Genomic DNA, 13,152 nt, shown 5'->3' with positions numbered 1-13,152 from the left:
AAATCTTTCCCGTTCAGTGTACTGGCCACTCTATTCACCTGATTCACCACCACGCACTATCGGTGCTTGCCAATTAAGGCCATCTACCGCGCTTCTGATCCCTACCGGCAACACTTTTCAGGCATTTTCACCTTGTCTACCCCACGAGCTAACTGGGTTCTCCTTGGTTGTCACTGACAGGGTCCCTACCCTAGAGCCTCTTGCGCTTTGACGTTTGGGTCGTGCTGTTGTACTGGAAATGGTAAGTCATCGTTTATGATTGCAGGTGAGACAAGGGCTACAATCGTATCACAGCGAATGGTATGACAAGGGGAAGACGGATGCTGCTGGATACGGGATACTGATGCAGCTCAGTCATGAGTTCTAAGCGCTAGGTTTTACATGTCAACTGTGTAGTAACTGAGGCAGGGGTAGACTAATGAGAAGTTTGTGTCACACAACTAAAAGTCTAATACTGGTGACATGGTTACGAGAAAAAGCAAATGCACGCAAGACTTTCCTTTTTGAACGAGTATCGTATAACGTCAAGGAAGTGATAGATTAATATTATCTGTAAAGACTGTAGGGGTATTGGCTCATGTACGCAACCTCATATACAACAGATGACAACATCACCAAATTCAATGAAACGTAGAGAACAGAACAACACGCCAAACCTTTTCTTCTATAGAAATGCCATACCTGCACCCACACCTACGATTCCCAGCGCAGCACGAGCAATTTGAGCTGTGGCCCGCGCAGCTGCCTCCCCAGTACTCGACCTTGTGTTGAACCATGGTGTAGTGGCCACGTTATTCTCAACTGGTGTAGATACTGGCGTATTTGTCACTGGACAATCTGAAGTGCATGGAATGGCTGAATGGAAGACGTCGTCAGCCCCAGCAGACTTAAAGACAGGCTTCTGAGCCCATAGAGTAGGGTTAGGTACAGCGTCAGCATCCTTTGGATTGTTGACATTCGAAATAATGTGCAGTATGCCATTGGATATGAGGATGTCGGTTGTTATGATCTTGGCCGAGTTGATGAACTTCTCGTTGCCAATCTGACGGATATAAGTATCCTCGCCCTCCAATGTCTTGAGAGACGTGGCATTCTCAAGATCAGTCGAGACTAGAACTTTTCCAGGCACTATATGGTAGCCCATGACGCGAGCCAGCTCCTTGCGTGACATGGATTTTAGTGTGCTTCCAACGCTCTCCATGGCCTGATCTCTTGGAGCAAAGACAGTGACGTCTTTGCGATCAGCGAGATCAGGCATAAGGCCAGCTTTGAAAAGTCCACCAAGGAACGACTCAACTTTGCTTGCCATAAGAACTTGAAGCACACCAGAAGGTGGGATCAGGAGACTGTCCACAATCTGAATGAGGCCGCCTTGAAACTTGATGTCGTAGTTGATGACCGTAGCGCGGTTCCCATATCTCGTGCTGAAGACGACATCATCGGGCTGCTTGTTGATGAGAATGTTCTGTCCAGCAGTAACATTGCTCCATTTTGGATCCATAAGGAGTGTAGGCTTGACGTAAGCAGGGCCTGCCTTGAGCTTCATGGTGCTTATAGTGCCCTGCAGTATATGATACTGGAGGATAGGGGTGGTAGTCTTGGCATCATTTGGATCCCAGATTTTAGAAAGAGGTGAGTATGGAATTTGTTCAAAAGCGTCATTGGAAGGCGCAACAATCTGGGTAAATGTCAGATCGATTCTCATAAGAACGGGCCACAACCTAGGGGCAGCACTCAACTTACAGTGACACCGTCGTAACTGGGTAGTTGCATCAGGATATCAGGAAATTTCTAAACAAAACATATTAATATCATACCTTCTTATGTTGAATATATAGGACGTACCTTGATCAGCTTGTAATATGTAGAAAGCTTGGGATGTCTGCTGAGTACACTGCCTAGGTCCATAGGTTGGTTGGTTTCAGCAGCCCCGACCAAAGCTACTATGCTAGCAATGCCAGCAAATGCTCGAAATATGAGCATTGCGTAAGTTCTGGTATGAGATGTGATGCTCTGAAAACTGATGGGTCACCTGGAAGAAGTTCGACAACCCACAAAATCGTTGGCGTTTTGGCCAAAGCTCTCGCCAATGAATGTGACCCGACTTGAGACTTATTTACTGTAGTATCCAAGACAAAAAACAAGTATGCAAACCTGTGTCAGGCCTAACAATACTATTGTTTATAATGAATGAGTGAATGCAACGAAAAGGAGTGTGATCAACACGTTGAATGAGTGGAATATGTTTGAGAATGACAAGGGAAAACAAAGAAACCGAAACTGGGGGAGGCAGTCGTTCAACTGAGCTTAATACTGCCCGACTCGAGGAACGAAGCCTCGAAGGGTCTTCTCTCATTGTCTAGGCTCAGACATGCCTTACGGATATCCCGTCACCCGCAAGAAGCCTGAGATAACAGAGCCAAGAAAATGGTGTACTAACTAACATCACCAATCATAGCTGTTCAAGAACTCACGAGCAAACCCAAATAAAGCCAAGCTTCTGGGCTCGTGGAACAACATTGTGGTGTAGTGTGGTATACAAAGGTAAGTACAGAGTACCATGCATCAGATCGGCGAATTTTCCAAAACATGAACCCTGAACCCTGTTAGTGAACCTGCGTGGCAAGGATTTCAAGGGTCCAGATCTCCGGATTGGAATTGACAGCCAGGCACGAGCCACAATCTTGTCCAATGATGCAACTCCATAGTCACTTGAACATGATGAGATATCAACAGCACTTGTTCTCCTGTGTACAAGAACACTCGCACGTGTCGCTGTTGTTCATCCCAGAATGGTGAGATTGTCAGAGAGTAAGAACTGATGGCAGTTAGCTTTAACATATCCATAGTTCTGGTTTGATGGCAAACCCAACGGCGTTTGGGGAGAAGCTCGTATTTCCTGAGCTCAAGGGTATAAACCACGTTCATCGTTGTAGCACCGCGTAAGCTCGTAGGAAAGCCAGTACTCTCCCTAGCGTGTCAGATCATTATCCATTAAACCACTATCATCTGTAAAAATCTTTCTGGTTCAATTTTACCAGCTGTGGAACAAGGCGAGGCCTCTCTAGACCTCATTCTCAACTCACCCACTCAGCCTAATCCGGAGCTGTTTCTTCTCAAAAAGGAAAGCCTCTCTTGTGGCGCTAGTCTCAAGTATGGATATTCTCTTTTTGCCAAGTACGCGCGTATGGAAGATTGGCGTTTGCTGTGGAAGAGAGGGTGGTTTGCCATGAACAATCATGATGTGCTGTCGGGGACGAACCGACCCCAACACTGGCAGAAAAGATGTAAGACTGTTGCAGACATGATAGCCCTGCGGCACGGAAAAGAATGGCCTTACACCGTTTTCCCGGGATACTGATTACATATTTTAGCCTTGTAATACTTTCTCTGGATCCAAGCAGGCCAGCCTTTTGAAAGCAGGCATAGACAGGAAAAGCATGACCCTTGATGCCAGAAACTCTATTATCCTTTGGTGTTGTGGCACCCTCAACGAAGGCATAAACGACACCAATATCAGCATGTGTTTCCGAGTTGCTCCCCGAGGAAACCAACACAAAAGGCCAAGAGAGAGCCGGCTTTCAGCTCCTGATTCTCAGTATACAATCACTTTCTATCAGAGTAACAGGCTCCTTGAATGCCTGAGATAGCAAACGTATAGAGAGAGGGCACGGGGGTATATTAGGGGTCCATTTGGATCGCTTGGTGGTTCTGATTGCCGAAAGGTGTGGCTAAGCGGAAACAGAGTTGGGAACTTTTCGAAAGCGGGAGGGGGCGTGGCTACTATTCCTTGGCCTCGGCCACGGTAGTGTGCAAGAAGTTCCTGTCTATCTATCTACTGCCGTTTCAAGGTGCTCGTTAGAGCGATCCTATACAGGAAGACGGGAGAGACGGGTAGTTCCAGGTTGACGTGGCCTATAAGCATCAACATAAAAATAGCCATCTGGTGAAAACATTGTAAATGTATTTGCAGCTGCATGAACCAAGATTAGCTCCAAGAAACTGGTGTTTTGTGTTTGGAGACTTGGTGAGCTCTCTTGGCAGTCAGGGAGGCTCGTACCTGAATGACATGAGATCAAAGAGAAGGTTTCTGTTAGTTCTGTTCAAAAAGTGTATTATTGACAACTGCGAGAGCGAAATCGGGATGGAGACGATAATACTGCAACCAATGGAGGTAGATGATGGAGGACGATGGAATGTTGTGACGGTAGCTTATGGAGCTAAGTCCTTAGAAGCCAGGACAGTATCGATATGTACAGTGCATACATGATTCGCACCTCTCTATACCTACCTAATCCGTTCAACTTATACACAATCCATCCGATCTGGGCAATCGTTGTCTTGCCAAGAAGCCTTTTCATCAGCCTCTTTCTTACTTCATCGAGCATCTCAATACTAGGCTCAGTTCAGCATCGCAGCAAAAGATTACCAAGTCTATACTTGTCATGTCTTACTCGTCATGGCTTAGTCTTTCCGCCTCTAAGCTTCATCATCCGTGCGACTTCTCGATTTGGTGGCCTTGGAAACCGGCGTCATGATCTCACTCGGAGGACTCTAGTAAAGAGGAAAAAATCTGCATTGAACTATGCTTCATGCTGGAGTAGCCGATCATTCCTCACCTTTGTTCCCGACTAGTTTCTGCGCCTCGGATACCCCTGACGTTGAACTTTATCAGGACACTGTCTGTTCCCTTTTGACAAAGCCAGTCGCTTTCGTCCACTTGGGTTTTTTGGATTTTACCTCTTCATTTTCATTCATTCTTCGAGTCTTTGCATATTCAACACTCTCGTTATCATGAGCAACCCGTATCGAAAAAGTAGCTATGGCGGCCATGATGGCCCAGGCCCAACCGATATGCCACGAAGATCTATGGACTCCAATGGCAGTCACACGGATGCAATGGCAACTGGATATCGTCAAAGTATCGACAATGGACGTGGCTCAGGCTCTGCCGGTAATGCAGGCATGTTCAGTATCCCCGAGTACGCAAGTCCTTCCTCAGAGTGCGATTCTGGAACTCAAATCGATGACCGAAATCGATACTTTCACTCTAGAAGAGTGAGACCTGGAGAAGTTGAGAAGCCTTGGCTTGAGAAAACTAATCCCAAGGAAAAATGGGTTAGCATCTTCCCCATTCTCGCTATCTTCCTCGGCCTCGTTGGATCCGGCTTCCTCGTCTGGGACGGTGTCAGAAGTGTGGTCAAGAACAAGTACTGCCTTGTCCTAGATGAGGACTTTAGTCAAGGTCTGAACCCGAGTATTTGGACTAAGGAAGTTGAAGTCGGCGGATACGGGTATGTTCGATTCTCAAAGACTCGGCATGTACTTTAGTACTGACACCCACAGGAATGGCCAGTTCGAGGAAACTACCGGCGGTGATGAGAATGTCTACGTCGATAATGGCAATTTGATCGTCAAGGCGACTCTGCAAGACTCTAAGCTGTTGCAAAAGAACAATGTCATCAATCTTCTCAAAGACGGCACCTGCACTTCCAAAGTTTGGTCCAACTGCGTTGCTGCCACCAATCTGACCAATGGAAATAACACCATCATCCCCCCCGTCAGGTCTGGGCGTATCAATACCAAGAAGGGCGCCAACATCAAGTATGGCCGCATTGAGGTTACTGCCAAGCTCCCTGAAGGCGATTGGCTCTGGCCCGCTATCTGGATGCTTCCCAGGACAAGCAAGTATGGCCCCTGGCCTCGTTCTGGTGAAATGGACATCATTGAGTCGCGCGGAAACAACTGGACATATAAACAAGGCGGAAATGACATTGTTTCCTCGGCTCTGCATTGGGGGCCCAATTCTGCCAACGATGGTTGGTGGAAGACCAACAACAAACGAAAGGCCCTACATACAACCTACAGTGCCGGTTTCAACATGTTTGGCTTGGAGTGGTCTGAAAAGTATCTCTTCACTTATGTCAACACCCGTCTTCTTCAAGTCACTTACACCAACTTCAAGAAACCCATGTACCAACGAGGAGGGTTCCCTGACGTGGATCAGAACGGTACCCGACTCGATGATCCCTGGGCTGGTGCAGGCGATGTCAATGCACCGTTTGACCAAGAGTTTTACCTTATTATCAATCTGGCTGTTGGCGGTACGAATGGTTGGTTTCAAGACGGCAAGTCGGACAAGCCCTGGTATGATGCCTCACCTACAGCCAAGAATGACTTTTGGGATGCCAGGGACCAGTGGTATCCTACATGGAAACAGCCACAGGTTGAAGTCAGTCGTGTGCTTATGATGCAGCAGTGCAATGGCAATGAAAACGTGGATCTTTGAGAAGGAGCGCTATGAGTGGCACAGCTTTCTCGATAAGAGCATGTTGTGATATCCTGGATTTTCTTTTATTTCTTTGCTTTTTTGTTACATATCGCTTTCTGGCTTTCCTAAAAAGCCATGACCCCCTAGATGTATTTAAATTGCTTTATATTTGATGGAGAATCCGATTTCGAACTTCCAATTCATGTGCTCCGTAACACCAACATCCGATACTTTGTATTGAGACCCGACAGTAAAAACTAATCTCCATGTGTTGGTATTTTCTAATATTTACGGCTGGGAGGTATTACCATCCCCTTCAGTAATCCAAGAGTACCCAAGCCACCGTGCTGAGCTGTCCTCCGGCGGATCGTTCTTCGACATCATACCTTTCCCCTAGCTCACGGCCATGACTCACATTTTACCAACGACAATAGAATCGAAATTCAATTCCCTGAGATTGTCATCGTATTCCAATCAAGCTAGTGGCTACAGAGGTTGGCCATGTTGAGGCTGTGATACTGTCCCTCCGGCCCGAGAGTCAAGAGCCACTGAGCTCTGGCCATACTGACTACTTAGGTATGAGCACATGAAGGCATTGTACTCTTAGCATACGAAGAATGTTATTTGTCATGAATCGAGATTAAAACTTGCACCGGCTTTGTGGGGCACGATCTTCCTGCCAGTGGAGAGCGGAGGCGCCGAACTTCGAGGATCGTAGGGATGCGCCACGTTCACGAGTGAATAGGGCAGTCTAGTCTATTATTGTTAATTCATATTCTCAATTTCGATGACTGGAATTCCAGAAAGTTTGATCCAGGCCTAAAGGCCATGCCATTTCCGGAGCAAAGCCCGTTGTGATTTGCTCAGCACTGTGACCAGTTTAAGGTACCAGGGGAAGATCTGCAAGAGGACGACCACAATAGGTGAGCTTCGACTCACCACTTGCAGATAAATTACGAAAGGTATGCAGATTCAGGCACGAAAGATGCATACAGCCCTGCAAGTCAACTGAGTCTGCATCAAGGTTCAACGGTCGTCAGTTGTAGAATCGTTTCTTTGATTTTGGCAGTTGTGATTTTGCGAATGCCATGCTAGACATTCAAATTTGTTCTGACGAAACATGAATAAACAAACATCTTTTCTTCGAGCTTGAGTGTTGCAATCTCGTCACTCGCGTGTCAGCTCTGAGGCTTATGGCAAACGAGAAGAGGCCAAAGCGTGTGATAAGAGCAGTCTATGATGGCAGAACTTTGATTTTGGACCAAAAGATTGTCCCACCTGGCGTGAATAGTGTTGGAAGTGCCCAAGAGGTGATTCTTGGCACCGCATCTGATACCGGTTCGTATCTATATTTAGGTCTTCCGTGTAGGTGATAAAAATCGTCACGAAGTTGATGATTCAAGTCTCCAGATTATGGAGTCTACTGGGTCATATACTACGTGGATTGAAAGATCACCATGATATGAAACACAGTTCATCCAGATCTTTGGGAATTGTGGGTGCCAAGGGGATAAAATACGTATACCCACTCAAGGATGACCGAAACCCTTCGGCAGCCAAGTAGAAAGGATTGTAAGTAGAGAATTGTGTTTGCTTGAACCTCTTGAGTGGGAACTCGTAGTTGGTTGTGGTCTTGGCCAACAGCTACCCACATGGTAAGCTGAATCTTCCTCTAGCCGTGTTCCCGATGACATGCGTCGGCAAGATCAAGGAGCTTACTGGTCATTGATCTAAGTTGTCTGTTGGGTGTGTAGGAAAGACCGTGGACCGACCGGAACATCTAGAGCCTCTGCGTTCCTTGGGCTATGCAAACACTCTCGGGACGGCGCGAAGCTAGAAGCCATTAAAGTCAAAGTTCGGGGGTAGACTTTTGTATGACCATGTCAGGTACTCGGAAGGAATGCTGCAGGGTAATAAATGTGGGTGAAACGGACTAAGCGTGAGTATCAGTTTCGATCGGGAACTCGATAGCTGGCAAGGAATGTCGTGAGTACAAGTGGTGAAAGCAAATACAAATTATAGGTAGTGTTTATTTTTGTCGGTATCAGCAGTATCGAATGAATAGATTTTGAGGAAGTGGAGTTGTTCAGTCGTTCCTGCATCTCAAGAAAGGATCTCACCCTGCTGCAGGTACAGTCTTTCGTTCGTTCCTGCGTTTGCCTCCATCTGACTGTGCATTGGCCAGAATCTTACTTATCCTATCGTGCTTTCCCTTTCCCGGAGGTCACAAATAAGCCATACGCCACAGAAAGCCGTCAGTAGGACTAGAGGAGGGGCAAGTGCGATCCGCTTGCCCAATTTGTGTAGCAAGCACGAAATGATAGGATTTTATTGGTTCATAGCCAGATTTCCTTAGTCTAGATCGTGTGTATGCTTTATCCGCACTCCAACCTCACCTCAACACCAATAACTCATCAACGTCTGCCTACAGCACACGTCGCTAACTGGACACAAAAGCAAATCACGAGCTGTATGCTTGGATACTCAGAATGTATATTCCAATCCGCCATACAAACCAGCTATCCTGTAACCTCACAAGCATAGGCTGAAAGGTGTTGTAACCGTGCTGGTTCTCACCTCGATCATTCTATAAGATGGAATGCTACTCGTAATGCTAGGAGCTCTTCGGCTTCGGTAATTTCACCCGAGAAAGGCAGTCTTTGCCACCAGCTCCCAATGTCAGCTTCAACAGGATAAGCTACAGATCGGTCTCTTGATTGTTCAGGTACTTACAGATATGCTTGGCATCGACGGGCTCGAACAAGCATCGACTGTGAACAGAACCGCCAAATCGCTATCTGACTACCAATAAGCTTTGGAGCCCACTTGGACCTGCCTAGGCTCCAGCCACATGGGAACGCTTTCTTTTCTGAAAGCTTTTGCTTTGCGTCTGAACCAGGTAGTCGGTTAGAGTCGCTGCATTTACAGAAACACGCCTGCAAGACTACCAATTTGTCACCCCTCTCTCGGTCATCTACTATGACTGTCCAGACTCAGGACTGTCCGGGACAATAGTGGTCTCGGGGCTTGACTAGCCTAGTTATGATTGTCTTGTGGGTGTCTCTTTCCATGTTCTCCGTTTTTGATTCGCTTTTCATGGCTTATGTCGCTTTGTCCGACCTCATTGCCTTACTCCCCGTCCGAGGTGGCGTATTATCGCATACTGCGCTTTTCTTAGGACAAGGAAACTTTAATGCACTTGCCTGTGTGTTGAACCTGATGCAGGATTCCAATTTGTTTAATTGACCGGTCGTTGCACTTCGAGGTTCGATTCTTGGATCTTTAATCTACACTCACTACTGTCCTTCACTCTCTTCATTCATTCTTTCATCCAACCATCCAGTCACTCATTCTCTTCTTCCGTAAAATTATCTGTCATTCATTCACCACATCATTCTTTTGAAATTTTCATGGCCATCGACATTTGAGGCCTTCCAATCATTCCAACTGGATCCCACGTCTCCGTTCACTCCTGTATTTGACATTAACTAGGACAAACTCCAACCACCTTCCCAAGCCAACAAGACTTCCCAAGTCTGTATCGAGATTTCATTTCAGCCATTTGTCGCCATAATGGGCATTGGCAGCTACTTCAAGGCGGAAATCCCGCCTCAGGTTCCGGCAGGACCTCTTCCCAGGAGGCCCAGTCACCGGCCTTCTGTTTCTATCCATGCTCCCATAGAGGAAAAGGTTCCTCCAGCTGCTGTTGTCGAATTGAACCCTGGTCCCAAGTTCACTGCTGGTCCTCCCTCCATTGCGCCCTCGACAGGCAGCAGTGGACTTCTTGATGACATCAAACACGAAGTCATGGTCAACTACCTTTACCAACAACAATGTTCTCAACTTTGGGTTGGTGACAGCTCTGGTGAGATTGAGGGTGTTCTTCTGCGCAAGTCTCGCGGCCAATATATGGCTTGCCCACCTCAACTAGGACAATCTCCCTTCGCTATTGCCTGCACAGCACTCAACGTTCAAGTATGTTCAGGTCTCGATTCCACCAATAAACTCATTACTAACTTGTCTCTCAGTGTGCTATGACCGTGAACTCCCGTGTTATTAAGACCTTTCTTCAATGGTCGCCCGATGCAGTGGATGTACCATTGATGAATGGTCTTCGCGTGCAGATTTTACCCACTGTCAATGACCTGCCCCGAGCTCGCAAGCATCAATTTGCAGCTTTCATTGCTTCTGATGGCTTGTTGATTGTTTGGGACGATGACGCCTTAAACTTGATGGCCCGCGCTAAGATCATTGAATCAGAGCTCATGGAACTTGTATGGAACTCGGGGCAGGCGATAGACGAGGATGAGAAAGATTCGTCCACTGAGGTCGAGTATGAGATTGACGAGGAGAGTGGTGAGATTAAGCCTGAAAACCGGCCAATTCATCTCCAGAATGCCGTTCTCGTTTCGCTCACACTTCTAATCGTTATGGCCTCCCTTGGTGCTGCCTGGAGACAGCTCGCCGTCGAGATTGCTATTGATGGTGACTACAAGCGCCTTGGCCTTGTTGCTCTCTTTCCCATCCAGGTCTTCTTTTCGCTTTTCTTCGCCCAGGTCATTGTCGGTTGTTTGGCACAGATCTTCGGTCCCATCCGTCAACTGACCATCAACTCCAAGTTCTACTCAGCCCGCCCTCCCAGAAGACTCCAAGGCGCTACACTGCCTCACATCACCATCCAATGTCCTGTCTACAAGGAAGGCCTAAACGCGGTCATTCTTCCTACTGTCAAGTCTATCAAGCAAGCTATGTCAACCTATGAGCTTCAGGGAGGATCTGCCAATATGTTCATCAACGACGATGGTCTCCAGCTTGTCAGCCCGGAGGAGCGCGATGCCCGTATTGAGTTCTACGCCGATAACAGCATTGGCTGGGTCGCACGACCCAAGCATGGCGAGGATGGTTTCATACGAAAGGGCAAGTTCAAGAAGGCTTCAAACATGAACTTTGGTCTCATGATCTCCTGCAAAGTTGAGGAACGCCTACAGCTTATCAAGCGACCAGCCGATTGGAGTCAAGCTGATGAGGCTCTGGCTTACGAACAGGCTCTTAAGGATGTTCTCGAGGAGAATGGTCGTGCCTGGGCTGACGGAAACATTCGTGTTGGCGACTACATCCTCCTCATCGATTCTGATACACGAGTTCCCACTGACTGCCTCCTGGACTCCGTCTCTGAGATGGAACAGTCACCTGAAGTTGGTATCATGCAATTCTCTTCCGGTGTTATGCAAGTTGTGCACACCTACTTCGAGAATGGCATCACTTTCTTCACTGACCTCATCTACACGGCGATTCGTTTCACTGTCTCCAACGGCGATGTTGCTCCATTTGTTGGCCACAATGCCATCCTTCGCTGGTCTGCTATCCAACAAGTTGCTTATCAGGATGAAGACGGATATGACAAATTCTGGTCCGAGAGTCACGTCTCCGAAGATTTCGATATGTCTCTCCGTCTGCAATGCAGTGGTTACATCATCCGTCTCGCTGCATGGGCTGGTGACGGCTTCAAAGAGGGCGTGTCTCTGACCGTGTATGATGAGCTTGCTCGATGGGAAAAGTACGCTTTTGGATGCAATGAGTTGTTGTTCAACCCCATTCGCACATGGTTGTGGCGCGGTCCTTTCACTCCCTTGTTCCGTCGTTTCTGCTTTTCCAACATTCGCTTTACTTCCAAGATCACTGTTATTTCCTACATCGGTACCTACTATGCTATTGGGGCTGCATGGATCATGACTACTGCCAATTACTTCCTGATGGGCTGGTTCAACGGATACCTCGACAAGTACTACCTTGACTCCTGGCAGGTGTGGTTTTCTATCATTCTTGTCTTCAACGGCCTTGGTAACATCGCGCTTGCCGTGATGCGATACCGTTCTGGCGAACGTAGCCTGGGTTATGCCATCTACGAGAACTTCAAATGGACCCTGATGCTAGCTCTTTTCCTCGGAGGTCTCTCTCTGCATGTCAGCCAAGCTTTGTTGGCACATATGTTTGAGATTGACATGAGCTGGGGTTCCACTTCCAAGGAAGCCGAATTCTCTAACTTCTTTATCGAAGTTCCCAAGGTTTTGAAGAAGGTAAGCTTTCCCATCCATGGAGTAGCTTCGAATATTTACTAACATCTTTCAATAGTTCCGTGTCTCTATGACTCTTTCTTTACTGGCTATCATCGGTCTCATCATCATGGCCACGGCGGACTTTGTTCCTCATGACTGGCGCATTAATGATTTCGTTGCTATTCTACCCATGGCCACTGTAGCTGGAAGTCACCTTCTGTTGCCTTTGGCCCTGAACCCTGCCCTGATGACCTTCTCTTGGTAAATCTGGTTCCTGTATCACCCAAAAAAAGCATATCTGTTTATTTCATTTGTGTTATTTTCATATCGAGTTTCATGATAGGAGCATAGAAACATGTACTCGAAGAAGCATTCGTTCCAGTCGTTGTATTTCGAAGAACTATACACAAGTTCCATAGTCAATAAATTCAATCTTTCTGATTAAATCCATCTGACGTACATTGTGATGTTCGCCGCCGCGGTACTGTTCTAACATGGCTGCGACGTGCACATGAGCGCTTCAGTATCCAGTTTTATCACTTTTGAGAATTCTGCCAGGTCAAGACACATTCTATCTAACAACAATACGGACTTGCTTCGAAGAGAATTCTCCTCACTTACATGTGAGAGTGTTGTAATGTCTAATAATCTCGTTTACGAAGCATCAGTTTGGGGCATAATCGGAAACAAAGATCGTCAATGAACAATGCTCAGATCACAGAAGAATAAAAGATAAAGTCAGTCGAAGTTTGATGTGATTCAAAGTCGTCTATCCCAAACAAACCAACGCCTCTATGCCATCCTATCAATTCTATCTAAGTGAGT

At 46.9% G+C, this 13,152-nt stretch overlaps 3 protein-coding genes across 3 annotated transcripts; 2 read left to right on the top strand and 1 right to left on the bottom strand.

Annotated features, from left to right (window-relative positions):
• Positions 1-509: 509 nt before the first annotated feature.
• On the bottom strand, positions 510-2,426 carry EDB82DRAFT_137341 (FAS1 domain-containing protein). Its single transcript, XM_065607046.1, has 3 exons — positions 1,846-2,426; positions 1,744-1,791; positions 510-1,678 (listed from the first exon to the last, which is right to left on the bottom strand). Exons 1-3 carry the CDS (start codon positions 1,981-1,983, stop codon positions 665-667), a joined length of 1,200 nt encoding a protein of 399 aa, XP_065464567.1. The 5' UTR covers positions 1,984-2,426; the 3' UTR covers positions 510-664.
• A 1,916-nt stretch (positions 2,427-4,342) lies between these two features.
• On the top strand, positions 4,343-6,449 carry EDB82DRAFT_495797 (concanavalin A-like lectin/glucanase domain-containing protein). The gene is made up of 2 exons (XM_025733531.2): positions 4,343-5,294; positions 5,347-6,449. The coding sequence occupies exons 1-2, from the start codon at positions 4,795-4,797 to the stop codon at positions 6,287-6,289; spliced, it is 1,443 nt and encodes a 480-aa protein (XP_025584428.1). The 5' UTR covers positions 4,343-4,794; the 3' UTR covers positions 6,290-6,449.
• Positions 6,450-9,844: 3,395 nt separating this feature from the next.
• EDB82DRAFT_535392 (glycosyl transferase family group 2-domain-containing protein) lies at positions 9,845-13,035 on the top strand (the record flags this gene model as incomplete). The annotated part of the gene is made up of 3 exons (XM_025733530.2): positions 9,845-10,246; positions 10,300-12,348; positions 12,404-13,035. The coding sequence occupies 3 exons, from the start codon at positions 9,845-9,847 to the stop codon at positions 12,590-12,592; spliced, it is 2,640 nt and encodes an 879-aa protein (XP_025584427.1). The 3' UTR covers positions 12,593-13,035.
• Between the last annotated feature and the right edge of the window lie 117 nt (positions 13,036-13,152).

The sequence above is a fragment of the Fusarium venenatum genome (genome assembly GCF_020744135.1).
Source record: "Fusarium venenatum strain MPI-CAGE-CH-0201 chromosome Unknown EDB82scaffold_2, whole genome shotgun sequence".
In the NCBI taxonomy this organism is placed as follows: Eukaryota; Fungi; Ascomycota; class Sordariomycetes; order Hypocreales; family Nectriaceae; genus Fusarium; species Fusarium venenatum.
The sequence above is the reverse complement of the archived record's forward strand: the minus strand, read 5'-3'. Positions and strand labels throughout refer to the sequence as shown.